A 27422-nucleotide genomic window follows, 5' to 3' on the forward strand; every position below is an offset into this window, starting at 1 on the left:
CCGAAATACAGTAATGCTGACATTACTGCTTGGTGGCAGAAATAGGTCGATTCTCTCTCCATGTCTGAACCATCTAAGCATCCCTTTCTCTACCTTTATCGCTACATCGTCTTTCACGCCGCAACACTCTCTTAGCCACAGTGTTCTATAATTTATCCATCGGAATCACTCGAGCCATACTTCTCAAATGTTACACAGGTTTATTTTGGCTGTATCTTACGATATTTAAAAAATGATTTTCTTGATAACTATTGGTTTTTTAAATCCGAAATGCTGCAGGGGACCTGGCGTACGCCAGGTGTATCCTCCAAAGAATTGTGAGACCCCAATCAGTTGCTATCTATTTACAGTTCAGTCATGTTCAGGAGTTACAATATAAAAAGAACTAAGAACGGTAACATAGCTTAAAGAGCTTACCAGCATAGCCATTCGTACAGCTTTTGCAGTTTCACTGAGGTTTTTGTGCTGCGAGGTTTTCGATCGCAGTTTTTCCATTAGGATCTCCTTCTGAAGCTCTATGGACTTATCTACCAGCCCGTTTGCAGGAGCCATCACTAGAGTTTTGCTGTCCGTCATTTTCACAAATTTTAATCCAGTAATCACACCAAAATTATTACAAAACCACTCAATCTACGAATAACATTTGATTCAGTCTGTTATGCCACTAATTACCGTAAAACATTTTTCTGAGCACATGAACTCGGATATATTTAAGTTAATTACCTTGTTTTGATTTAATCAATAATAAAAAAAATGCTTTTTACATAAAAATAATCACTTTCCTTCTTTCGTCGTATGGCGAACTGTCAATTTCATGCGATGCCATTTGTTATAACTCTGACAAATCGTAACGTCTTTGCTTTGGCAAAAAGAGAACCAGGGCGAAAAGGACATTTAAAAGGAGTGAAAGAGAAATCCGAGTTTTTATTGTTTTGTTTGTAAACGTCTTATAATTTGTTGAATAACATTAGAATGCCATCGCTTTTCGTTCGGAAACATAATTTTTTATGGATTTATGGAAATGGAAAATGTCGTAGAACTCCTAGAAAATCGTAAGTTGGCACTTAGATACTTATTTATTTGAATGTAATTAAATGTTGCCGAATTGAAAAACGATTAATGCAAATGTAAACGCCTACTATAAAAATATAGCACTCAGTGTTTACAGTGATATATCTATGATATATCTATTTAATTTTACTAAAAGAAAATTATTTTTAAATAATTAATTAATTAAAAATTACATTAGGTTAAATTGAATTTAGGGGTACAATTAAGAATTTATTTATAACATTTATTTTATAGATATTACAATTCAAGAAAACGTTTCAAGTAAAATATGGTCACTAAATCAAATATAATTTGATTGCACATGTATTTGTTTCAGTAGATCCGTTATTAAAGTGGATTCGACGAGAGGGTGGTACGAAAATGCGGAAAATTTGAGGTGAGCCATGCTCTGCAGAGAGTATACCTACTCACTTTCTAATCGGCGAATCGCCATCCTGTCATTGTTCTTCTTACACTTACACATTTAACCTTGGATCTCGTCAGCCAGTGGATATTTACCGAAGCTGGTACGAATTAGTCATATGAGGCAAAATCATTCTGTCATAAGTTGTGTTCAGTGATGACAAATAAAGGAGATTTGCAGGGCAGTCGAGTGCTAGGACACTAATATTTTAGGTATTAGGGTAAGGTTGTTTCGGGTACTGGAAATGATGCATTATCATGTCAACAAACAGAATAAGTAGGTAGCTTTGATAGCTACGTGTTTTGTAATAAAAATAAATAAACTGTATGTACGTTGCTTGGCCGTGCTCCCTCGTTGTTGTTCATGGGACGGTAATATGAAATGGAGAACGAAAGATTAACCAATAATCTAATTGAACATTGTACATCAATTTATGATAAAGATCATTATTTCGAATTTAATAATAAAATTCGGTTAGAAAGTGTACAGTAATTATTTGTTATTAACTATCCACTTATACATAATATATGTTTTTTTATGAAACCGTGTTATGGGACAAACAAGTCGTGCAGTTGGTGACATGCGACACACCTGTCGTTAGTACTTGCAGTGTTACCTAGAGCTTTAAATATGAGACAGTCGCCAAGTCCCATGAGCCTGTAATTTCACCAGCACCCTTACCCTTCAAAATCGGAACACAGTAATGCTCCCATTACTGCTTGGCTGCAGAAATTGATAAGGTGGCAGTACTTATCTGAATAACTCTTTCACAAGGAGCTTTACTACGAGCGTAACCACAAGATTAATATTTGGGAGGAATTCGGACCTCTAAAGCGATAGGTAATAGTAGTAGGGGAGTGTAGAGTCACTACATAAACAATTAAAATACTAAACAAACGCATACGTTTCCTCCCACCTTCTCGGTTTCCCTACTAAGCGCGACATAATAGTATGGTGGAATTCTAAACAAATTGTTACCTGTTTGAAATTGTAAATAAATACAATAACATAATTAAAGTAACGATATCCTAGTTGTTATATTATAACTATCAACTTATGTCGTAGGCGATGTAACTCAGTTACACGCTGCGACCGTTTATACTCAGCATTTCATACTGAATCGGAGGCTGTTTAGCGAGTTTTCACAGTTATACGTTACGAGAAAAATGTGTTTAGACAAATACTGATTATAGAATAAATCCATACCTCTGACGCAAGTGGTTTTAAGTGAAAATAGCATTTATTACTTTTCAAGTTAAATACATGTTTTTTATGCATGTTATATGTATATGTTCCATATTTAAAAGTAAAGAAATCACTTAGTGTTTGTTATGTTTACATTAAAAAGGACATATCTAAGTTAAAAAGCAAAAAATGGTATTTTGACTTGTATGGTATTTAGCTACTCATTATAAGTGACATTGTGAAATTTGTACTAAATAACAATTCCTTTATAGGTACTAAATCTTCTTTCTGTCGCTAACCGTCGCGGTGAACGGACATGTCAGTGTTCTTTCAAATTTGATTAAGTGCTATGTTGTAGCCCTTAAGGTAGATTGGTAGATTTTATGGGACGCCAAGTGTTAAGACGATTTCAGTTTTTTGTTTAATATTTAACACTAATCTTTTAGTCATTACGACACAATCTGTTTATTACGATTTAGATTTTAATGTAAAAAAATTAAAATATGCGTGTAATCCAGAAAATATGTAATCGGCCTTAATACTGACTAGCATTAAGTGCATTTTAATTGTAACAGGCTGTTGATTTTCTTCAATAAATGAAACCAAAAACCATAATGAGCTCAAATTAAGAGTCTATGGTACCTCAGCTCGAATTCAAAATTTTCCCGTACTAATGCGGTTCATTTTCCTTGGGTCGACCGGTCGACTGGCTTTATTTCAGGATATATTTTTTTTTCAAATTGAAGCCATTTGAATGTATATCGTATAAATGTAATGTATATCGTATAGTATACGTGTTCTATTTAGTTCAGATGATACAAAAAATCTTTGGGAAAAAACACACGACATAGCTCCGCACTAGGAATATCCTGTGTCGCGGGTGCCATGGACACACATATAGCCAACCACAAATGACACCCAAACTCACGAGAGAAATAAATGTAGACCATACAAATATTTCTCCCGGCCCGAGAATCGAACCTGGGACCTCTGCATGGCAGTCCGGCATGGTAACTGTTCGGCCACGGAGACAGTATCTATTGAATGCTGCGGTTTTCTTGTAAAATTTCGAGGCAAGTGTTGTGTGATGTTTTTGTATCGTGGAATCGTGTTTTCACACTGGATAGTATCCTCAATTTTAACTACATTTATTTTTTTAAATGATTGATCCAACACTTTCACTGTTATGCGGAATTAACCAAAGCCAATTTAAGGTTCTATATATAGACTCTTATATGAACCGATCGACGAAACAAACCGTTTTTAACACGTTCATCGCCGTGGTGGGTCAAAATGACCGGTATCTCATCTACCTATTGAAGCCGTGGGGGGTTAAAATGACTGGCACGACGCACCTAACTTTGCGATGCTCGTTCACGCCGCAGGTGGCAAACACTACGTACTTAGCCATATAATATAACAGGCGTGACCCTGACGAACTGCTGTTGCCACTTGGTTTTTAGGATGTTTGATGGCATACATACTTTTCTAGACTAAGAGGAAAAAATATGCATATTTCGGATCAAAACATTTACTTTAATTTCAAATTGGATTTTAAAGTTACAAATAAGCAAAAAGATGGTTAATGTGAAATGTCAATCTCAAATGAAAGACGTACGTAAATTTTAGGTAAACATTGTGACATTGCTACCGGCGCAGCCCAAACGTAATAATTATTGCGTTTAGGCCGCGCTAGGTTAAATGCCCAGCATTGAATATAATCCCAAACAAGAGCCAAAAAATAAAATATCGCGAAAAAATTTATATACGTATACAAATGAGACCAAAAACTGTCATATAAGCCAGTGTCATATTTTAAACATTTTTGAAAATTCTAGTTGGCGATGAACGTGTTAACCATCTAATGACAACATGAAAAAATTGAAATTAGAAAAATGTGTAAATAATAAATTTCTCTCATTTTATCCGTTAGTAGAAAATAAATATACAACGCCCACTGGACGATACTCTCATAAAAACATAATTAATATTTTTGGCGTGTAGAATGGAAACAGGTTATAGATAGATAGGTATTTGTCAGTTGCGGTCACTTTAGCCCTTTAGCTTTTGTCATTCATTGTGTTGATTCTGTAAGCGCCGGACACATGCAAAACAAAAAAAAAACCACTAAGCATAAAAAAGTGCATAAGTACAGGAAAAGGATCGAAAGGACCGTACAGTTTTAAAAGTGAGTGATTTTGTTTTTTTTTATAATTCAAAGAAGTAGTGTTTAAAAATATAAGAAAATGAAAAAGACTGCCCAGCAGTAACCGAAAGCAGGATATATCGCACTGCTATTACAATTATTATTACAAACAAACTCAAAATAAGTGAAATTCAAGATTATGCTATTGTTGAACGTAAAATTTGATTCTCTACACGTCAATAACACCGTCGTTAAAATATTGTAAGAAACAATTAAAACAAATCTACTTTACTCAAAATGAGACAAACTTTTTGCAAACTAGCTCTGGATAAAAGAATCTCACTAAATAAGTTTCTAAAAAATATTAAGTATTTTTTTCTTTTATTTGGCAAATAGGGAATTGTTTAGATGTCTGTAATAAATAAACTTTAACCTATACATAAATTTTAATAATACTTCCCTGGAAGTGAGTAATTCGTTTTTCATCGATTCTGAAAGAATACACTTTTTGAGTTAATACACTATTGTATTAACAGTGCGATATGTGTGTTGCGCAATAAAATCCTTCTTCTTCTTATGTGAGATCTAAGCTCTTGTCGGTGGAATATTGTTCAGCGTCCTAACTTTGATTTCCAGATACGAAACGACATTATCTTTCTCCCTTATCTGATATAAATAACTTTGTCTCTGTTTTCCTCTCCCTCTCCTCGCTTCTATAACGCAACTAAGAAAACTATCGTGAAATAAATATGTTTAATAAATAATGTAATTAAACAGATATGACTTTTTTTATCATATCTAGTGACGGTACGAACAAGTCGTGCGCTTGATGGTAAGCTACACGCCTGTTCATAACAGCAGCAGTGCCCACAGAGTTTTAAATCGCAAACATCTGAGCGCTGACCCTGCGCTCGTCACCCTGAGGCATAAGTTGACAAGTCCCATGTGCCTCTAATTTCACCACAAGTTCTAATATGCAGGTGTTAAAAAAAGATTACTAGCAGTAGAGTTCCTTGTGAAAGAGTTCGTCCAGTGCAGTACTGCCACCTTACCTATTTCTGCCGCTAAGCGGTAATGTGAGCATTAGTGTGTTTCAGTTTTGAAGGATAAGGGAGGTGGTGAAATAACAGGCACATGGGACTTATCAACTTACGTGTTAGGGCAACAGGCGTAGTGGCAATGCCCCTCAGATCTTTGAGATTTAAAGCTCTGAGTGGAACTGTAACTGTTATGGACAGGTTTGTAGCCTTACCACCAGTCACACAGCTTGTTCGTCCTGTCACTTGATATTGTAAAAAAAAGAAACAGAACTAGTTTCGGGAAATTATATGTATATTATAATCTTGGTTCTACGGCTTCTGGTAAGTCAAACAAAATATTTTTGTGTTTTCAAAACAAATTGATGAACAACTGATTCTAGTCATAATGAAGCCTACTAAATTTTGTGTCAATTTTCGAAAGTTGTAGACAAGTTGTTGTGGTTTGCGAGAAATTATAGCACCTTTTTCTTATACTCAGTGTATGGTTTATCCACTGCAATGTAAATAATTTGACACTAGAAATCCCGCTTCATGGTACATTGAACAGTTATAATAACAGTTATCTAATTATTTACGTAACAAATATAATATTTACTTAAGAAATAGATTTCTCACAGATGGCGCTACGGCAAAAAAACCAAAATAACGATCTTCAACAAACACATAGAAAAAAATCGTAAGATACGCGATATAGTTGGCATAGCGCCTGACACGTTTTGTGTTCGATCTTTGTACTAATAATTATCACAAATATTAATTCAATATTAAAAAAACGACTTAAAATAAGATATACAAAACACCGTAATTCTATCTATTATGAGCATTGTGTTAGTTTTAGAATCTAAGAACTGCCTCCGTAGCCGAACGGTTACCATGCCGGACTGCAGAGGTCCCAGTTTCGATTCCCGTGCCGGGAGAGATATTTGTATGGCCTACATTTATTTATCTCATGAGTTTGGGTGTAATTTGTGGTTGTCTATATGTGTGTGTCCATGGCACCCGCGCTACAGGGTTTCCTCAGTGCGTGCACTATGAGTGTGTGCGTGTTGTTATTATTATTACTTAAGCTCTTTTAGAATTACTTCCTTTTGATCTACTCTGTGTAACGAATACTATTCCTCCACTTACAAAAATTTTTTTTTTTCAATCAAACCTATTGGCTCGCCCTTTACATGTACCATGGTCACAGTTGACTGAGATGGTACCGTCATCAACCAGTTATGTCTAATATTAAACCACCTATTCTTCATTATTGTTACAAAAGTTGTTAAAACATTGGTTTCTTTGAAAAAACAAATATACGCGATTTAGATGCGAAAAAATAGTTTAATTTCCTATGTGTAACAGTCGCGAAAACCTAAGAACTCAATTTGTCTTGTTACTTTTGCTTCATTTTTTAGGGAAGACCCGTAAGCTGTAGGGAGACCCGCACGCTGTCTCTGAGTTCATGCCTGCCTATTAAATTTTTAAATAACTATCTGGAACTTGACATACTGGACAAGCATTCTGTATCACATTGTTTCAATTCATAATGTTTCCAATGTTCCAGATTTATTCTAGGCATTAGGCAGCTACAGAAATGCAACTGCATTCAATTAAAATTACAGTTATTAGTTTTTTTTTAAAAAACATTATAACCTCTGTTTAATTCAAAGTTTAAAGTAACATGTAAACAAGAGTTTAACTTATACATAATTGAAAATGTAAATGAATTAAAGTTTTTATTTTATATTTTATTTGGAAACTTTATTTGTGTTTTAACAAAATGGTAATACAAAGTGAACAAATAAATAATAGGTATACGTCAAAGTTTCTGCCGATGATTTTAATAGGCCATGCTAAATAACGTAAATTATTCATTAAGCAGAATACGTGAAACCTCGAATTTAAATAGGCATATTTAGTGTCCGCATATCTTAATCATTTACCTGCAATATTATAGTGGACGTCCCAGTACACATAGGCCGTTCCTTAACAATGATTATATTGATGAGTGACACTAAGGCTCAACTCTGGCGCAGAGTCGAATCGTGGCGTCGCGTCCTGTTTTTCAACTACACCTCGATTCGAACACTCGATTCCATATTTACAAAACAAAATACTGTACTTTAATAACAGGAAAATAGAGACGAATATGCTATAGGCGAAAAACATGACGCGTCGCGACGCTTTGACTCTGCGCCAGTGTGAGTTGTGCCTAATTCCGTGAGGAACTGACAACACAAAAGTATTGTTTAAAAGTTCATGATTATGTAGAAAAAGCGTTCGCCCTTCAGGACAGGCATCTAATTTTTTTTTATATATTGTAAACTCGTTTACGAATAAATGTCACAATATTACTATTATTTTTAACTGGACTTTCTGCCAGATCTTAGATTGTAATTTTTCTTTCGTTATATGTTTGCGGTGGCCATTTGAGTTTCAAAAAGACCACCGCAATTCAAAATGCCATTTAGGTTTATAGTTATTTTTGTAGAAATTTAACGGCTTTGGCATAAAGCCTTACGACCTAAAAACGAAGCTGGGGTCATTTTTTTCGAAGAAAGAAATTATCTACGCCAAATACTAGCCAATCAAGTATTCAGTTGGCCACACCAGATTGCTTACGTTGTTACTTGATAGTACGTAAATGGCTGCAATTTGTACATGAAACAAAATGTATGTGTTATTATTATTGCAGGCGTCACATATAGGATATTATTTTTATTAATTAGAAAAGTAAATGAACGACGGTTTGTTTTTTAATAGCTATTGAAACATCATATAATAACCTTAGATACAAATTTAAAAAAATTATAATGGCAACCGTTGTATTTATTGGAAACTTATGACACTACATTATCAGATTCTGGTTCTTATTAAGAGTAATTAGAGTTAATTTAGTAAGTCCAAAACTTAGGACAAAGCCAGGTCTTGTGTTAATAAGGTCGGGGTCAGCATAGTATTGTTAATGAAAAGTGTATCATTCTAGTTTGCTATTCTCAACTACGGAAGCTGTTAATGGTGTTAATGGTGCTGACAGCTGAGTAGGTTGTCAAGATTATTTGTGAATAGTCGATTATTTTTCAATGGTACCTATATATATGTATTTAGTAGTAGTAAAGCTCCAAACAGTGCTGGTGAAATTACAGGCACATGGGACTTGTCAACTTATGTCTTAGATTTAGCGATTTAAAGTTCTGAGTGGCACTACAACCGCTATGGACAGGCGTGTAGTTTACCACCAGCTACACGACTAGTTCGTCACGTCACTTAGTGTCACAAAACTAATATATTATATTTAGTAGCAATTTCCCCAAATCTTTTTCTTGTAACTTAATATCTTCTTAATAGCTTCTCAGTTGTTTATTTAAGAATGAAATTACTTTGGTATTGTTTTAATAGTTTGAATGATTAAAGTCGTTAGCGGTTGTGGCTAAATAGTAAATGTAAAATTTTCCAAAATAGATAAGTACTAAAAAGGTAAACAGGACGGTGAAAGATTAATAATTGAATTGCATTAATGTTTAGTGAATACCTACGTACTTGTTAAAATACTTAAAATTTTGGTATACCTACTTACACAGTGGTAATTATAATATCTTCCGCGTAAGTTGTTACGCCGTTATTATAATTTAATAAAAAATAGCATTTTAACTCTTTCACTTAAATATATCCTTTTACGTAGGTATATTACTGGTTCCATTTTTCAAATGAACATTAGCATCGATATAAATGTGGATGCTGATTAGATGCGAATATTTTAGTTTATGCCGAGTTTTCGCGAATGCAGATGCTGATATTCGCAACAACCCTAATTTGTACCTTAGCAGTTAAAACACGCGAAAATGTAGTCTAAACAAACATTTTTGGAATATTTTAGAGATAATTGTTTTTCACGATTTATTGGGATATTTATTTTTATATTTGTGCATATCGTAAATTCTATCTGAACGTGCAGTAAGCACGCGGTCCAGCAATTCTGTATCCTGAATTTTCCCTAACCAATTATCCTTTGACTTAGCTAATAAAAAGCTGGTATACTGAGTTGGAAATCAAGACTTGAAGGAAGTAAAGTACCATTAATGATTTATTGCTAGCTGACTATGAAAATCCAGAGGATCTATTAATTTGACTGAAGTACTGCCACCTTATCTATTTCTGCCGCCAAGCAGTAAAGACAGCATTACTGTTTTCCGGGTTTGAAGGGTAAGGGTGCTGGTGAAATTACAGGCACGTGGGACTTGTCTCCTTATGTCTCAGGGTGACTGGCGCAGTGACAGTGCCCCTCAGATCTTTGTGATTTAAATCTCTGAGTGGCACTGCAACTGTTGTGGACAGGCGTGTAGCTTACTATCAGGTGCACGACTTGTTCGTCCCGCGCATTATTTGAGCGCAGTGAGGCGTCAGACGCCGACCACACTGTGATCCAGGCGCACTAATGCGAGCGTCTTCGCGCGTCGGCGCGGCGTTATAGTTGAAAAACAGGACGGGACGCGACGCTTCGACTCTGCGCCAGTGTGAGTTAAGCCTTATATATAAATAAGCGCGTAATCTTTTGTACAGGGTCTTTTCTTTTTGAAATAAACCATCACAGGCGAATTACGTTTTATTTAATACTACATAAAATCAGTTAAAAACCTGCATTAGCAACAACTGATACAAATAGGGCAATTTTTTTTTAAACTGCAGTTTGTGCTATCGTCGAAAATGTCTTAGATTGTTGTATTTGAAAAATTAACAAGACATGTACCACCGAAAACTAAGAAAAAAAAAAATTAAAATATCGTATATTTCAAATATCAATATTTAGTTAACCACGTATTGTTTGACAAGCAATATAACAATAAGTCTACACAAGATACTTCCTCGGCCATGAAACTTGTCACGTTTAATCCTTAGCTTAGTAAATTAAACGTGCTTTACGGATAACTCTACAGTACAATTGACATTTGCAGCAATAAAATGCAGTTATTAATAAAAATAAACATCAGGAGGCTTGCGTATACTTCCACTAATGATGCTCCAGGGCGTGACCTTCGGTGAAAATTTCTACCTTTTAATCACACCTATTCGCAAATCTGAAAAATGCTACAAACTGAAAGGCCATTCATTGGATAATAAATTTTGCAGTGTCTATTAATTTTTTTGACGAAATGGCAATTTTTTTAACGTCTTTGTATTTCAACATTATTTCGTGTTTATTCATATCTTTGGGTTATTTATAGAAGGAGGTTCTGTATGTTTATTATTGTATTATATGTTACGTGATAACCCGATAACGATAACTTTGTGAACCGATTTTGATAATTCTTTTTGTTGGAAGAGTTTTATTAGGATATCAATATCAAAGATATTAAAAATGTCAACAATCGTTGAAAGTAAAGTGCAATCATAAAAAAGTTTGAAATTAAAAATGAAAAAAATATTAATTTGAATACCAAATATTAACTTAGTATGCTCAAACATAATAATAGTGTTACCTTGAATGCTGTTCATTTATAAATTATTCGTAGATCAACTAATATAGATGGAACAATTAACATATCAAACAGAAAAAAAATAATCCTTTATTTAAAAAAGTGCACATTCACAATAGATCAATTATTTATTTGAGGATCAAATAATAATATCCCCTATTAATCTAACATCTGATAACTGGGCACTCCTCTAAGAAGGTTGGTTGTTTAATAATGTAGAGGTTTTAAATTGTCTCTGGGATTGGTAAAGGTGAGACAACCCACGCAATACACTGCGGTTTTTCCATGGAAGATTTAAGTTTTCGGAGAACCGGCATTTTTAGTATTTTGTATTTATTATTAGTAGGAGGAAAAAAAATATAGAACGAGGAAAATAAATAATCGGATATTGTTTAATCGTAGTAAAATATTTATACTATTTTATTAGGGGACCTTACAGCTACTTTTACAACGTGGGTTTAAATATTATGATTAATCAGATGTCCATTAAAAGCATGCACATTTGAAAATAAGAAAATAACATTACAATAATACAAAGTAACATATCAATGAGAACACAACAATCGTTTTATCAGTCACTTGTTAAGAAGTTATTTTACAGATAAGATCTTTGCGACCATCATCATTGCTTTGGTTATATAATGCTAATGATCTTGGTAGATAACTATTAATTCTAAAATTAGTACTACTAAATGGGACATGGAGCAAATTATTCTTACGAAATTTCCTAACTGGAACTTTGAGTATAATATTACTGAGGAGCTCTGGACAGTCAATCTTATTCTGAGCAATGTTCAACAAAAAATATACATCAGCTATATTATTCCGCACATTTAAAGGTAACAGATGAAATTTTTCACAACGGTGTATGTACTCCAAATGGGTGAGTTTAAATTTGTAATTTAAAAATCTAGTTGATTTCTTCTGTATCCTTTCAATGCGGTTTTTCCACACGCAAAATAGGCGCCTTGACGTCGAGTTGCGGACACCAGCCCGTTACACCAAGTAAGAAGTTCAATGCGGTTAGAGTAATTATTGTAGCAGGGATTCCAAATTTTTGATGCATACTCAAGATGGCTATCCTGCACATGTACCGGACCTCGTTGTTAAGAGCAGTTCAGATTAACACTTAAGATTCAAATTCAACTGTATGCAGCTTGTTATAAGAACGGTCCAAGGAGTCTAACTTAATGTGCTCTTGAATGTCCATAAAACTCAGTAAATGTTTTCTGTGCTGTACCAGGCTAGTCTGGTGCCTAGCGGTAGTGGTCTACCGCTTTATTTATTTCTACTGTAAAGCGGCAGTAACTTTCTCGATTGAAGGTTACGGAGAACTGGAGCAACTGGAGACTAACGTCTCACGACCGGCCTCACATTTGAGATTTTAAGAACAATTCTTTGATACGGCAAACGTCTATAGGTCGCGGTAATTACAAAAACATCGACAATGAAAGCAATCCCTAACATACCAACCACACCAACTTTGATTTGTAATCCCTAACAAAATAGTTGATAAAAAGAAATTAATTATATTTGTAATAATTTTTTTATGATACTAAGTGACGGGGCGGGAAGTCGAGAAGTTGACGCCTGGTGGAAAACGATACAACGTCCATAACAGTTGCAGTGCCACTCAGAGCTTTACAGTACAAAGATCTTGCTTCGGAAAGTTTAGTGCCGAAAGGTTTGTTTCACTTTGTAGGCCTGCTATGAACTTTATTTTCGGCCAGGTGGAAAGTCTGTTTGCCGGTACAAATATAGATTAATATTATTTCAGTAGCAATAACAGATTTTTTTTTAAAGGACTTAAGATCGTGCGCCCGTTTATGGATTATAAAGAATGAGAAGTTGTATTATTATTGTTTATTACTTATGTTGCTTGTCGTTTTATGATTACCAATTTTCAATTAAAAAAGCTCTAAAATAACAATTTTTTTTTATAAAAATCTAAGAGCGCATTGGACATCCATTTTACCTGATGGAAAGTGATGATGAGGTCGACGATGGAGCATGCACACCTAAATAAATTGAAAAGGTCCAAGTTATAACGTCCAGAGAGCAAGACTACAGGCAGGGAATTCCACTCCATAGCCGTTCGCTATATAAATGTTGAAACGTAAGGCTTCGTGCGAATCTTTGGAATATCCACAACATAGGGGTGGAACGCAAGCCTAAGTCCCCCGGTGGTGGAAGGGGAATTAAACCGTGTAATTCCATCACACACTCTCCGCGATATATTCATGATAATATCGATAAGCAAGTCGTTACTTATCGGCGTTACGGCGCTATTCAAGGCTCTGCAGCTTCGCCTCTACTAATTTCGGGTCACGTATAAGCCTCTTGGCACGCTTGTCAATTGAATCCAAGGTGGCTAGTTGGTATGTAGCAGAGCCATCCCAAAGGTGGCAGCAGTACTCCATGCACGACCGGGCTTGTCCTCGGTACAGCTGAAGCAACTGTCCCGGTGTAAAGCAACGGTTCATCCCGGAAATGAGTTAATAACAAGAGCAAGTAATAACAAAACAAAAATTGACAAATCTAATTAATGATATGAAACAAAGTTATAGTAGCCTAATGGTTTGACCTATCGCTTTGGCCGTGGATTCGAATCCGGACTTGCACCTCTCAGTTCCCGAAATTTTAGTGCGAAATTTAATTTGAAATTTTCAAGAGCTTGAGTGTGAAAGAGTGAAGGTAAATATCGTGATGAAACCTACACGTTGAAGAAGGTTCACAATCCTCGGAAAACGTGTGAAGTGAAGAAAAAGTATGTGGCAGACTATGACCAAAGCCCTGGCCCGAGAAGACGTGCTCAGCAGTGGCACGTATAAATGACGATGATGACTGAAATACGCCATGACTCATACGTTATTTGATTATAGTAAACATTGGTCTTACTGTTACAGTTCAATTTTAACTGTATTATCTAGCCTACCCTAGGTTATTGTTTGCAAATCTAGTTAAACTGGTTTTAGTATCAACTTACAATCTGTTTGTTCATATCCTTGAATGTCAACTAGGAGAAGGGCTTTACACGATTTCGCGAGACAAATTGTAGAGCGGTTTTTTATATCCGAGATTTTTAATTGTTTTTGTTGAAAATCCAGTATATCAGTTTTTTATAGCATCTGTTATATTTGCTACTAATTGGTTTCATTAATTTAAATGCACGGTAGAATCTGTGTCTCCGTGTGTTTTTTCGTGTCAACATTGATTTTGTCAATTTTGAATGTGTTGATTTTTCTAGTACATTATATTATGCGGTCTATTTGTATTGTTCAATGCCGGTGTTTTTCATAAGTAATTTATTTATATATTTATTTTATTCAACATGACGATGTTTTTCGGCTATGCTATTAATATATTTTTAATCGACTTCAAAAAAAAGGAAAAGTATCATCTTCACGGCTTTTATTATTAACAAAGTGTACATTAGTGAATGAAATAAAAAATTTTTTTACGCATTTTATATTTAAGCTATAACTACGTTGATTCACCAGGATTATTACAAATAAAGGCTTTAAACTTTTAAGTTTCTGAAGTTCTTTGTGTTTTAGTAGAATAAATAACTCTAAAAATGGTTTCTTTAAGTGTAGCTTACACTTCTATAATAGATTTAAATAACGCAACACGTTGTGTTGTAGCAACGTCAAAAATAAAAGTTTCTAAAACGGACCCCATTATTCGGAATATCCTTTCATACTTTAAGAGGAAAGTGGTTTTTTAGATTTATTTGCATCTAGTAATTTTTGATAAACTGTTTTACATTTACACAGTACTTATAATAATAATGCTTATTTATAAATTACAACTAATAAATTGGTTACAATATTTTTTATTTTTTTTATCCTGCCTTCTAAACAAGGGGATCCTGTATCTTAGGAGGCAGTACTTGCTTGCTAAATTGTTGTTTATATTTGTAGAACTCAAGATCTATTTGTTTTGATCAATGTTTAGTCTCACTTACCTGTTTTATGTCTACCTGCCCCCGTAGCATGTCTACGCATGATAGTCGCGACGCGCGCGATAAAATTGAAATAAGCGCGCGCTAATGGCTGTCTCAATCAGATCTAATTTAGATAGCCAATAGGGCTCGCTTATTTCAATTTTATCGCGCGCGTCGCGACTATCATGCGTAGCCATGCTACGAGGGCTGTGTTGTTCAAAAGGTGGAGACGAAAAATATTCCCACAATGAATTCGAACTTGCTATAGTAATACCCACAGAAATCCTTATAATTTTCAGATTTCTTTTATTGTAACTATTTTTTTCTTTTCAGATATTCAATAATGCCCGAAGCCCAGAACTCCGTAGTTTTCGGTACAAACGAGAAATGGCGGATCAACCGAAATATTTTTATCTTAGGTTTAGCTTTCATGATACAGTTCACGGCCTTTCATGGAACTGCAAATCTTCAGAGCTCAGTCAATAGTGATGATGGAGCTGGAACATTTACTTTGGCTGCAATTTATTTCTCTTTAATATTGTCTAATATTTTTTTACCTGCCATTATTATAAAGTGAGTGGCGTTTGAGTTTTTTTATGGCTTACTTTAGTCATTAACGCAGAACGTTTTTTGAAACAACTAAAGTAGGGATATGGTTTCGACTATGATTTCTGTAATAAATAATTCTTTTTTTACTTTAATAATTTATTGCACAGAATAAAACAAAAACACGTTTAGTAACAACGAAAACACTAACAAATGGTACTGCTTTTTCTAACAGAAATTTCTTCCTGCAGACCTAAACAGACAAAGACAGGAGACAATAATTACAATTACGGGTTTACGTGCACAACAAAACCAAAATTATGTAATTAAAAAAAAATCAATAACATTAAATTATTAAAACTATATAAATACTGAAATAAATACATATTTCGTACTACTACTTATAAAATGGATGGACAGTCGATAACGACATTCGAGTCTTTACTCTTATTTTGAAACTTGCTAATATGAACGTTCCCTAATTCAGTTATTTATGTAAATACAGTTTATATAGAAGTTGACATGTAACAAAAATAAGTATATTTTCACTGTGTCCGGTCAAACTTTAAGCATTCGAACATATTGAAGGTAGGTATATAGTACATTAATAGACGTGCACTTCAACAGATTAAACTTATTGAATACCATGATGTTAACTACCATGGTATTCATATTTATTAAACTAAACTTGGTACATAGATGTATTTACAACGAAAATAAATTGTTATAATGACCATTCAAATTAAGCAGCAGTAGAGCTCCTTGTGAAAGAGTTCGTCCAGGGAAGTACTGCCACCTTACCTATTCCTGCTGCCAAGCAGTAATGTGAGCATTATTGCGTTCCTGTTTTGGATTTGTCAACTTATGTCTCAGGGTGACAGGCGCAGTGTCAGTGCCCCTCAGATCTTTGCGATTTGAAACGCTTTGTGGCACAGCAACAGTTATGGACAGGCTGGTAGCTTACCACCAGACACACGAGTTGTTCGTCCCTGCACTTGATATTATAAAAAAAAGACTGATTTAAGTAAAATTTGGCTAATAGATGTAAGTCCACAAACTTTTGTGGTTGGTTTTTTATTTTATAAAAAAGTTATTTATTTCGGATCTAAATCGATACATTTGTTTTTTTTAAAGTAAGTTTCGAGCCCTTTACAGCTCCCTTCATGGCTGATTCACTTTTAGAAATTGTTGGGTTTTCATGCAGATATCGATTTCATATGCGATTGAATGGAAATAGGGCAACATCAGACAGTCCATTGTTGCATTGTATGAATGCGAATGAACACCATGAATGCCAATTTGACAGTGACGAGAACCATTTTTGATTATAAGCGCTATGGTAGTACAATGCACAAAATACACACATTAGATGTGACATGATTTGGTTATTGCCGTATAATTTGACTTAATTAAGTGCTAACGCCAGTAATTCCTGTTTCATTGCACTTGAAGGTTTACAACTTTGCTTTTTTTGTATGAGCATCCTGCTGCGAAAGTTTAGATAGACCGTGTTTTATTAAAAGTGAAGGCTAAAACGATACTTACTTTATTGATTTTCTAAAATCGTATTTTTATCGACAATTCCATTATGAATTTTTAATTGCAGTAGAGACTCCTTGTGAAAGAGTTTGTCCCGGGGAAGTAGTACCATCTTACCTATTTCTGTGAATCTGTGTGAAAGTTTGTCGTCTCACACGCCTTTCATTATTATCAAGTTACTACGAAACCAAATTGATTGTCCGATTTTACTAAGCCAAATAAGATTTAGACTGTCTTATCCATCACCTCTTCGAAGATCCAAGTTTTGTGCGAACTCACCCATATACAGAATTTGTAATATAAATAGTATAAAAAGTGAATATTTGTACGTACATGCAGATTAGTTGCCTTTGTTTTTGAAAAATATTGAAATAGCGTTTTGTTGTAAAGACATAGGTAATTATAAGTTATTTGTTTCTAATAATATTGTATAGTTAAGTTACAAAGGCTTCGTTTTTCATTTTTTGCTTGTATTTACCTGTAATTAACTGTGCTTTAAAACCACAAATCGATGTAATTAGTAAATAAGTCACAATGTAATAGCTGTTGATAAACAAAAAAAAATAAAATTTAAATATGCGATTGTGTGCGTCTGTAGCGGCGCGCGATATGTGTACACACATACAAGCCGCGCTGCTACATTTGTACGGAGTTACATTACTTGTACTATAGTACAATATTAATTTCCATCAGATGGCTTGGCTGCAAATGGGCTGTGGCTGTGTCATTCATTGCATACATGCCGTTCATCGCATCTCAATTCTACCCTCGGCTATACACGCTCGTACCAGCTGGAATGATGGTTGGATTTGGTGGAGGACCGCTTTGGTGTGCTAAGTGTACTTATTTATCTGTGGTAAGTTTTAATTAACGCGTACATTCTCATAGCCCCGCACTAAAGAACACTCAAACTCACGAGAGATCTAAATGGCCGTACAAATATTTCTCCCGCCCAGGGAATCGAACCCGGGACCTCTGCGTGCAAACCAGCAGCACGGAGTCAGTTTTTAATTGTGCAAAGTTCGTACAAAAATTAATTATTTCACCAGGTTAAATAAATCAATCGCTTGAGCACTATGAGCATTTATTGTTTAAAAACGGGATATTCATAGGAAATACGACGTACGTTAATATTTAAAACAGGAAGTAATTTTAAGCGTGCTGGTGAAATTATAGGCACAAGGGTCTTGACGACGGGGTGATGGGCGCTGAGGCAGTGCTTCTCAGATATTTGCGATTTAAGGTTCGGAGTGGCACTGCAACTGTTATGGATAGGCATGTAGCTTACCATCAGGTGCACGACTCGTTCGTCACGTCACTTGATATTATAAAAAAAATGCAAGAAAAAAGACACGCGTACATGAAGGACTATCTATCTCGAACAAATTTTAATGGCGTACTCTCGAATACTATACTGCCCTGTCATAAACTAACGTGATCGCATTTTTAACGAAATTGAGTTATTAATATATCTTGGATCAACCAAACGAGATTCATAACCTCCAGTAACCGGTTTTCTTATACTGTATTTAGTTTCAGTTTTATTGTTAAGTAAAACTAGTGTATTTGTTATTATTTACTAGCAAAAAAAAGCTTTAGGTGCTATATCACGAAAGTTACCTAATGTACAGACACATTAAGACAAGTAAGGCAACATATTATAGTTGTCAGATTACATTATATTGTTTTTAGCCGACTTTGAAAAAAGGAGGAGGTTCTCAATTCGACTGTGTTTTTTTATTTTTTTTATGTACGTTAAGCGATAACGCATTTGTCAACTGATTGTGGTGATTCTTTTTTGTTGTAAAGAGGATACCTCAGAAGTGGCCCCATTAAGTTTCAAGAAAATAATCCACCTCTAAGGGTGGAAAACTAGGCTTTGAATGACTTTTGAGGTCCGTTTTTTTAGTACCCTGTACTGAGATTATTAATTTTTAGCCCGTACTTTTTTCAGATTGGTTCATTAAAAAAAAAGATATTGAAACTGTAATTATTTTTCTCTTGCAGGTAGCCGAACCTTATTCACAATTATCAGGAGTACCAGCAGACGTGTTAGTGGTTAGATTCTTCGGTCTCTTCTTCATGTTCTATCAAATGGCTCAGATTTGGGGAAATCTCGTCTCTTCAGCCAGTAAGTGATATTACCTGATATTATACAGTTGTTAGAAATTAGAATGCTCAGTTGTTGTAAGGATTTTTTAAATAATATTGCTTGCCATTGTGGTGGAAGATTTCTAGCCAATCGAGACGTTTTCGTGCATCCCAAATCTAGTTAAAACCAGAAGGAAATTTTCATGAAATTATTGATTCATACCACGTTCGTAAAGTTTAATAGCGTTGTTTTTAATATAATATATCATGCATTACCCTGAAATAACTTCGTGGCTTTTTGCTTATATTATATAGCACACGAAATACAAAAGGTTATACGAGTTGTTGTGGTGTCCTTTTTTAGCAAAAAGCCCTTTTCTGTCCTTGGCTACATTTGAAGGAACTCATTTATATATAAATGGATATAGCAATTCGTTTTTAGCCAATGTTTTTGTTAGTACACATTACACTCTTATCTTGTTTCCTTGTTACTTGTGAAAAAATAAAATAAAAATAATGACAAAAACCCATAAAATAAGTCATGCGTGCATTTGCGTATTTTGTTTATTTTGTCAAGGTTGTTGGAATGTTTTTGTTTGTGGTAAATTAGTATAAGTAGCTTGATAAATTTAGAGCAGTGTTTAGAGAAAGCTATTTATATCTAACAGCTGGAGTTAATTGTAGGAAATAGGAAGTGAGAATAATTTAATGGTTTCTATTACCAACTCGAGTTTTGTCAGTTTTGTCCAAGATGTTTAAATTAAATATTGTATATATAATAAACGTATTCAAATGTATATTTACAAAAGCAACCTCTGGAGTTTCTTGCCCATTCTTCTCAGGGGAATCTACCTACGAAAGAGCAGTAGAGTTTCATCAGTATGACGATTTCAAGTGCGATTTGCTTACCTATGAAATAAAGATTATTTGACTTGGACTTTGTTCCTCCCGGCGCTTGGTATTATATAAAAAAATCATTTACACATTTATCATTTACAATATTGTGCAATGTCATAATAAATCGAGATAATCTGAAAACGCTCAACGGGTCATTACCACAGAGTTTTGTCATCCAAGTACGCACGACGCAACGACGACGCAAGCACATAAAAAAATTCGTGAGGTCCGTTGGTTCGTTCCGTGGCTTAGTTGGTATAGCATCTGGCACGGTATGCAAGAAGACGTCGGTTCGAATCCGACCGGATCGAAAGAATTTTTTCTGAGTGTTCGATCTTTGTATTAATATTTATAACAAACTAGTGGAGTAATTTCACAAAAAATAATTGAATATCAATTCAATAAAAATTTAAAAAATATTTTTTTGTTAATAAGTGTTACATATTGCATTGTGACGCTAGTGTAAGAATGATAATGTCTTTATTTCGAAAAGTAATGTGAAGTATTCAACCCTGTCCACGCCTTAGCTCCCTCCTTAGAGACCTGTGCCCATCTGTGAGATGAGTTGTTGATGTTGATATCTTTTAGAATGTTATCTTGGTTTGTATAGAAAATATAATAATACTGAAGCGCTAATATCAATTAGGATCCCCCATAACAGGTCACGCATTCATTCTCTAGCCGGAAGGAGCGCAGTGAAAGTTTAGTTTACTATGCCTTCAACCTTGAGGCGTGTATCCGAAATGTGATTACAATTTGAACAGCTGACATTGCGCCATTGTCACTAATGTCATGTAAATGGTAGCTCATGACTGTCTTTGACCTTATATGATATCAAGGTAAAGTATTTATATTTTATTCTATGTTCTGTTGCTAATGTACGGTACACCTCCACCAAATTAACCGTCTTTTGCGAAGACTGCGGCCAGTGACAAACTGAATCTGAATCAATATTTTTTTTTCAAAAAGTTTAATATCCTGCCAAAATAACTGACTTGGCAAGCACGCTCTAAAACAAAAATGTATGTATTTAACAATTAATTAGTTGGCTAGGATTTAGAAAGCACTTCTCTACTAATGAAAAATGACAGTTACAATCAAATAGAACAATAAAATATTTTGTTAGTTTTTCAAAAGGCGTTCAACACCAACAGTGCCTTATATAAGTTCGTTTTTCTTATTAATTTCTTTGATACATGTGGGACTTTTTGTAAAGAACCGCATATACAAGGTATTTCTTATTTATTTAGCCTACACTCTTAGTAATTCATTGGATTGCCTAACGTTTATCATTAATTTACGTCTATTTTCTATTACCTTCCTCCGTGGTCGAACGGTTATCATGCCGGACTGCCACGCAGAGGTCCCAGGTCCGATTCCCGGACCGGGAGAAATATTTGTACAGACTAGTGTGTGCGTTATTATTATTATTTCATCATGGAAAGGAATAACAATTAATTTTAAATTTTTACTACTACCTACCTTAATACAAATAACAAGGGTTGCTATGCCACGATCCTTAGACCAATTAAATAATGTCGTGACAGATTAGTGATTGATATAGTGTAATAAATATGCATTTGTAATAAGGTTTTTGTTGACAACTCGTGATCGGGAGCTTACATGAATAGACCTTGACACTGATAATGTAAAATGCAATTTGGTTGAAGGATTTTCGACCAAATGGACATTTCAGGCGGAATTAAATACATATGTTCACTAAATATGCATAATATAGAAAAACAATAGAACAACTTAAAAGAATTTGGAAGAAGTGAGTAAATTCCTGAGCATAAGCGGTGGTAAGCGACACGTCTTTCCCGAACAATTGCAGTGCCACTCAGAGGTTTAAATCACAAAGACCTGAGGGGCATTGCCACTGCCCCCGACACCTTGAGATATAAGTTGACAAGTCCCATGTGCCTGTAATTTCACCAGCACCCGTACCCTTCAAAACCGGAAGGCAGTAATGTTCCCTGGACGAACTCTTTCATAAGGAGCTTTACTGCTACTAAAATTACTGTCAAATAAGTAATATTCGACCACATCAAAAGACAATGTCAAAAAAGGATTTTTGTTTCGTCGTTTTCTAGGCGATGATTAAACGACAAAGATGGTTTATACGCAATTTCATATCGTTATCTTTGTTTTTCGAAATGTATAACAATAGATCATTACCAAATAAACAAAAGAATGAATGACTCTAGTGCGGTATCTTACCGATACAGTATTCGCAATAAAAAAAAATGGCAAGATAGTTATATCAACTGAAATAAATATGTCACGAGGAGGTTTATCACACATTGCGTGTGATATACTGCCACGCTACGGCCGCTGAAATGTTTTGGAATGAAAATATATTTACATACACACGAAACTTTTAGATTTATTGCTTATAACATTGCTTAGAAATAAAGATATCCATATTCATTGTTGTCAATTTTAATGATTGATTATGTATGGTATTGTGCGCTGAATTCCCATGAATATTTTTTTTCTCAATGTTGCTAAATCAATAAATTTTTTAGGGACGTCCTATTCAAGGTCAGGGCCTTGACTTTGATCATGTTATGGGTATTTTATGGTGTCAGTTGCGTAAAGTTTCCGGTTCAGTTCTTATGATTCATATTATAAAAAACCGAATAAAGAGAACAGCAACTCAGTTTATACATTGCAAAAGATCGGTATGGATAAATTTAATTTGACATTATTTAATTTACCTATTGGACAAGAACATACCTATCGGTTGAAGTGTATTAAAAATAGTGTTCCGTTGCGTATTAATTAGCGTTGCCTATTGTGATTGAAGAGACTTAGCTTATATACGAGTAAGTTAGTAGCAGTAGAGCTCCTTGTGAAAGAGTTCGTCCAGGGAAGTATTGCCATCTTACCTATTTATTCCGCCAAGCAGTAATGTAAGGCTGCTGCTGAAAATACAGGCACATGGGACTTGTCAACTTATGTTTCAGAGTGACGGCACAGTGGCAGTGCCCTTCAGATCTTTGCGATTTAAAGCTCTGAATGGCACTGCACGACTTGTTCGACCTGTCATTTCATCATGTAAGCCGGAAAACGTCCAGACCAGCCGATCGGACGCGACGTGCATCTATCGGTTCCCCGCCGCCCTTACCAGGTCATCCGTCCATCTCTTAGGGGGCCGTCCCACTGAACGCTTTCCGGTTCGTCGTCACCATTAAATAACCTTTATGCCCCAACAGCCGTCAGTGCTACGAGCTATGTGCCCTGCCCACTGCCACTTTAACTTCCTAATCCTTCGAGCTATGTCGGTGACTTTCGTTCTTCTACGGATCTCCTCATTTCCGATTCGATCACGTAGAGAAATGCCGAGCATTGCTCACTCCATAGCTCGTTAAGTAACTTTGAGCTTTTTTATGATGCCCATAGTAAGTGATCACGTCTCAGAGCCGTAGGTCATCGCTGGCAACACGCACTGTTCGAAGACTTTTGTGTTCAAGGACTGGGGTATTGCGGACTAGAAGACGTCCCGGAGCTTCCCGAAAGCTACCCAACCGAGTTGGATTCGACGATTGACTTCACAGACATATATCTAGATTAATTTGTCTGTGATTGACCTCTTTATCGAAGTTGGCCCTGCCTAATTGGACGGTTTGTCCGAGTTAGACATACTCGTCAACAACTTCGAGAGAAGAAGTTCCCACTGTTACAGGGGTGGGTACGACATGGACATTCGACATAAGTTTCGCCTTGTCCATGTTCATTTTTAGACCCACCTGCTGGGAAACTCTATTGAGGTCACCGAGCATTGTGCTATGCTCTTCCAACGATTCTGCCATAACCACGACATCGTCAGCAAATCGAAGGTGAGTGATGTACTCGCCATTGATGTTGATGCCGAGTCCTTTCCAGTTCGACCCTTCACTTGATATTATTAAATAGAGTTTATATATAACATTAACTTGTCATTGTATACATATAAGTTAACCTCTTCCAATACAGCGGTGGTAGCCTTGTAGGGGAATGGACGCTTCTCAATCGATAGGTCGATGGGTTGAGTCCTGCGACAATGTCCGGACATAGATAACAACGTGTCCCGGGCGTCTCCTCGCCATTAGGCCCTCGTCTAGACTGCTACTAAGACGCGCTAGCTGCGCGCAGGACGAACGCTCCGGCCACATACTACCGGGGCAGATAAACGTGTTCATCCCTGCAGCTAACCACAAGCCCCAGTCCCTCTCTCTCGGGTCGGTAGATAGGGACAATCGCGACATGTACAGTCAACAACACATCAAGATATATTCTTTTATTCGAATCCAGCGCAACGGAAAACGATCCGTCAATGTCTAGCTCAATATGCTGCCTTCTGTAGAGTTCGTACCTGCGACATTAATTTCTCATAACAACGTACTATTGTAAATAACATTTACAAAAATATTTAGCATACTTTCGTAAATGTTTAATAGTAATACTTATTTAACTGTTTCCGTGGCTGAACGGTTACCATGATGGTCTGTCAGGCAGAGGTCCCGGATTTGATTCCCGGACCGGTAGAAATATTGGCATTGCCTACATTTATTTCTCTCGTGAGTTTGGACGTAATTTGTGGTTGTCTATGTGTGTGTCTAAAGTACCCGAGACACAGGGTTTCCCTAGGGCTATGAGAATAAAATATAAAACCTCTCGCTAAGAGTGAAAGAAAACTACATAATAAAACTTGCACATCGAACAAGGTTCACAGCCCTTGGAAAACGTGTGACGTCTCCAAACCGCAATTGACCAGGGTGGCGGATTATAGTCTAAACCATCTCATTAGAGGAGACCTGTGCCCAGCAGTGGGATGTATAATGGGTAGCTGATGACGAAGAATGTTACGAACGTTACATTTTCATGGTATTTAGACGTAACCAGAAAATGGTATTCACCGATTATGAGAAATTTGCGGTACTAAAATATTCAAAGTCAAATTCAAATAATAATTTATTCCAAAGGTAAAATAAATTTACACTTGAAAACGTCACTGTTAAGCGACTGCTCGTTCACTATGCTGATTTCCCTGAGAAGAACGAGCACGAAACTATGGAGATTGCTCTTTTCAAATAAAAATATAAAATACACTTTAAATCAAATTTGTGTGGAATCTAGAGCCATATCGTTTTTCCGTACATAAAGATGTACCTATCTAACACGTATTCTTCAATTACGTAATATTACTTTTCAATTAAAATATTTTGATTGTAGGTTAAAAATATTTTAATTACTTAATTGAAAACTAAAAAAACTTAGGAACTGATGATCTTTTCCCCATAAAAGAGTCGTTTACCTTGGTTAAACGAAATCGTGGTAATATGAGTTTGGACTTAGCTCTAAGGTTAATATTATGGATGTCTTCTTTCTTAATGAAATTATGTATATTTTTACGGCCATATAAAATATTTGAGTAAATGTATTTACTGTGATACTACAGTCATGATATCAGTCTCCTTAAACTTTTCTCTGAGAGAAACCCGAGAACCTAAACGGGCTGTTAAAATAAATTACATTTCTTCGGGAACCGCAGAATTCGACGACTCAAGAAAATCATTTTTCACATTTTTTTTGTCCGTTAATAACTTTTTTACTTCCTCAGTTCTCTCTTCATCTCTTGGCGAAGAACAGATGCCAGCCAATGAGACTCTGGCTCCGACGGCATCAGCTCTGGTCAACTTCACAGTTCCCAAGGTGGACTTTGGTGCTACGTGTGGAGTTAACTTTTGTAGCAGCAGCGCATCACATGTAAGAAAAATCAGTTATAACCTTAATAAGGATTCTTAAATAATAAATAACAATAATAAAAATAAATAAATAATGCACACAATCAACATAATTCCATATTAGGGAAACCCTGTGTCGCGGGTGCCATAGACACACTGATAGACAACCACAAATTAGACCCAAACTCACGAGACAAATAAATGTGGGCCATACAAATATTTCTCCCGCAACGGGAATCGAACCCTGGACCTTTGCGTGGCAGTCCGACATGGTAAACGTTCGGCCAACGAGGCAGTAAAATAATAATGATAATGTACCTCAATCTAGGGAATGTCTTGTACTACGAATACCAGGGCAACGGAATTCACTTTGGGGCACTTTCCAGAACACCCAGATCAGAACCAATATAGAAAAATTAATTTCCTAATTTGGTCCTACCGGGAATCGAACCCAGCGTCTACAGTGTAAACCGTTGGGCCACAGAGGTCCAAAATATTCCTCATGAACAAGAAATTAACTAGATATAGATCATATTTTGGATGTTTTATTGTTTTTTTTAGGTAAAATTACAGACACATGGGACTTGTGAGCTTATGTGTCATTGAATTTGGTAAAAAAATTTTTTGTATATCGTCTATAGCGTGATATAATTGCAATGTTCTATTCAAAATTAAAATAAGGTATTTAAATAATAAATGTTGAGTGTGTGCGTTATTATTATTATTATTATAACGTATTTTAAAATACATATTTTAATAACTTTTGTAACAAAAGTTATAGGGTAGTTTGCATTTGTATTGAAAGGGAGAGATGTGGTGTATTGCATAACTATTAGACTTAACTGGTTGATGACTTTACCATCTCAGTCAGACATACCAATAAAGTGTTCGAAACGTTTCTTTGTATGAAGAAACAAATATAATTACATAATGAAATCAGGCGTTACTTTGCGGAAGTCCATGTTAATAAAAATGGAAGTAAATTAGTTTGTTACTCCGCGAAGCCAGTGAAGCATAAAGCTATAATATTTTTTCATACAGGTAATTATCCCACCCTCCCTTCGCATAAAATAAACACACAAGCGCAACTACACTCGCAAACCACCACCAAAAATATACCCGACACGTGTTTCGCCTCTCCACGAGGCATCCTCAGGGGCTGTTGATTGCTCGACACTCGGCGGAAGGGTTCTTCGGAGTACTAGAGTTGCGGAGTAGCAAATTAATTTACTTCCATTTTTATTAAATATAATTACGCTTAGGAATGAAACTATTTTTCCGGATTTAAATCGCGTATATTTGTTTTTTCAAACAAACCGACGTTTCGGGCCCTTTACAGGTCCCATGGTCACGGTTGACTGACCAACCGT

At 35.5% G+C, this 27422-nt stretch overlaps 2 protein-coding genes across 2 annotated transcripts in view; one reads left to right on the plus strand and one right to left on the minus strand.

The window, feature by feature from the left end:
* LOC113235957 (mediator of RNA polymerase II transcription subunit 1) overlaps positions 1 to 576 on the minus strand; it is a 14332-nt gene extending 13756 nt beyond the window's left edge. Inside the window, exons 1-2 of the mRNA XM_026471880.1 lie at positions 418 to 576; positions 285 to 340 (exon numbers count right to left, since the gene is read on the minus strand). Of these exons, the coding sequence (XP_026327665.1) occupies positions 285 to 340; positions 418 to 576 (215 nt within the window). The remainder of the gene's footprint in view (positions 1 to 284; positions 341 to 417) is intronic.
* A 4039-nt stretch (positions 577 to 4615) lies between these two features.
* Positions 4616 to 27422, plus strand: part of LOC113235815 (UNC93-like protein) — a 35483-nt gene continuing 12676 nt past the window's right edge. The window contains exons 1-5 of the mRNA XM_026471721.1: positions 4616 to 4847; positions 15584 to 15823; positions 18029 to 18191; positions 19343 to 19466; positions 25929 to 26074. Coding sequence (XP_026327506.1) covers positions 15594 to 15823; positions 18029 to 18191; positions 19343 to 19466; positions 25929 to 26074 — 663 coding nt within the window. The 5' untranslated portion in view covers positions 4616 to 4847; positions 15584 to 15593. The remainder of the gene's footprint in view (positions 4848 to 15583; positions 15824 to 18028; positions 18192 to 19342; positions 19467 to 25928; positions 26075 to 27422) is intronic.

The sequence above is a fragment of the Hyposmocoma kahamanoa genome, unplaced genomic scaffold (genome assembly GCF_003589595.1).
Source record: "Hyposmocoma kahamanoa isolate Upper Pololo Valley unplaced genomic scaffold, ASM358959v1 88, whole genome shotgun sequence".
Taxonomy (NCBI): domain Eukaryota; kingdom Metazoa; phylum Arthropoda; class Insecta; order Lepidoptera; family Cosmopterigidae; genus Hyposmocoma; species Hyposmocoma kahamanoa.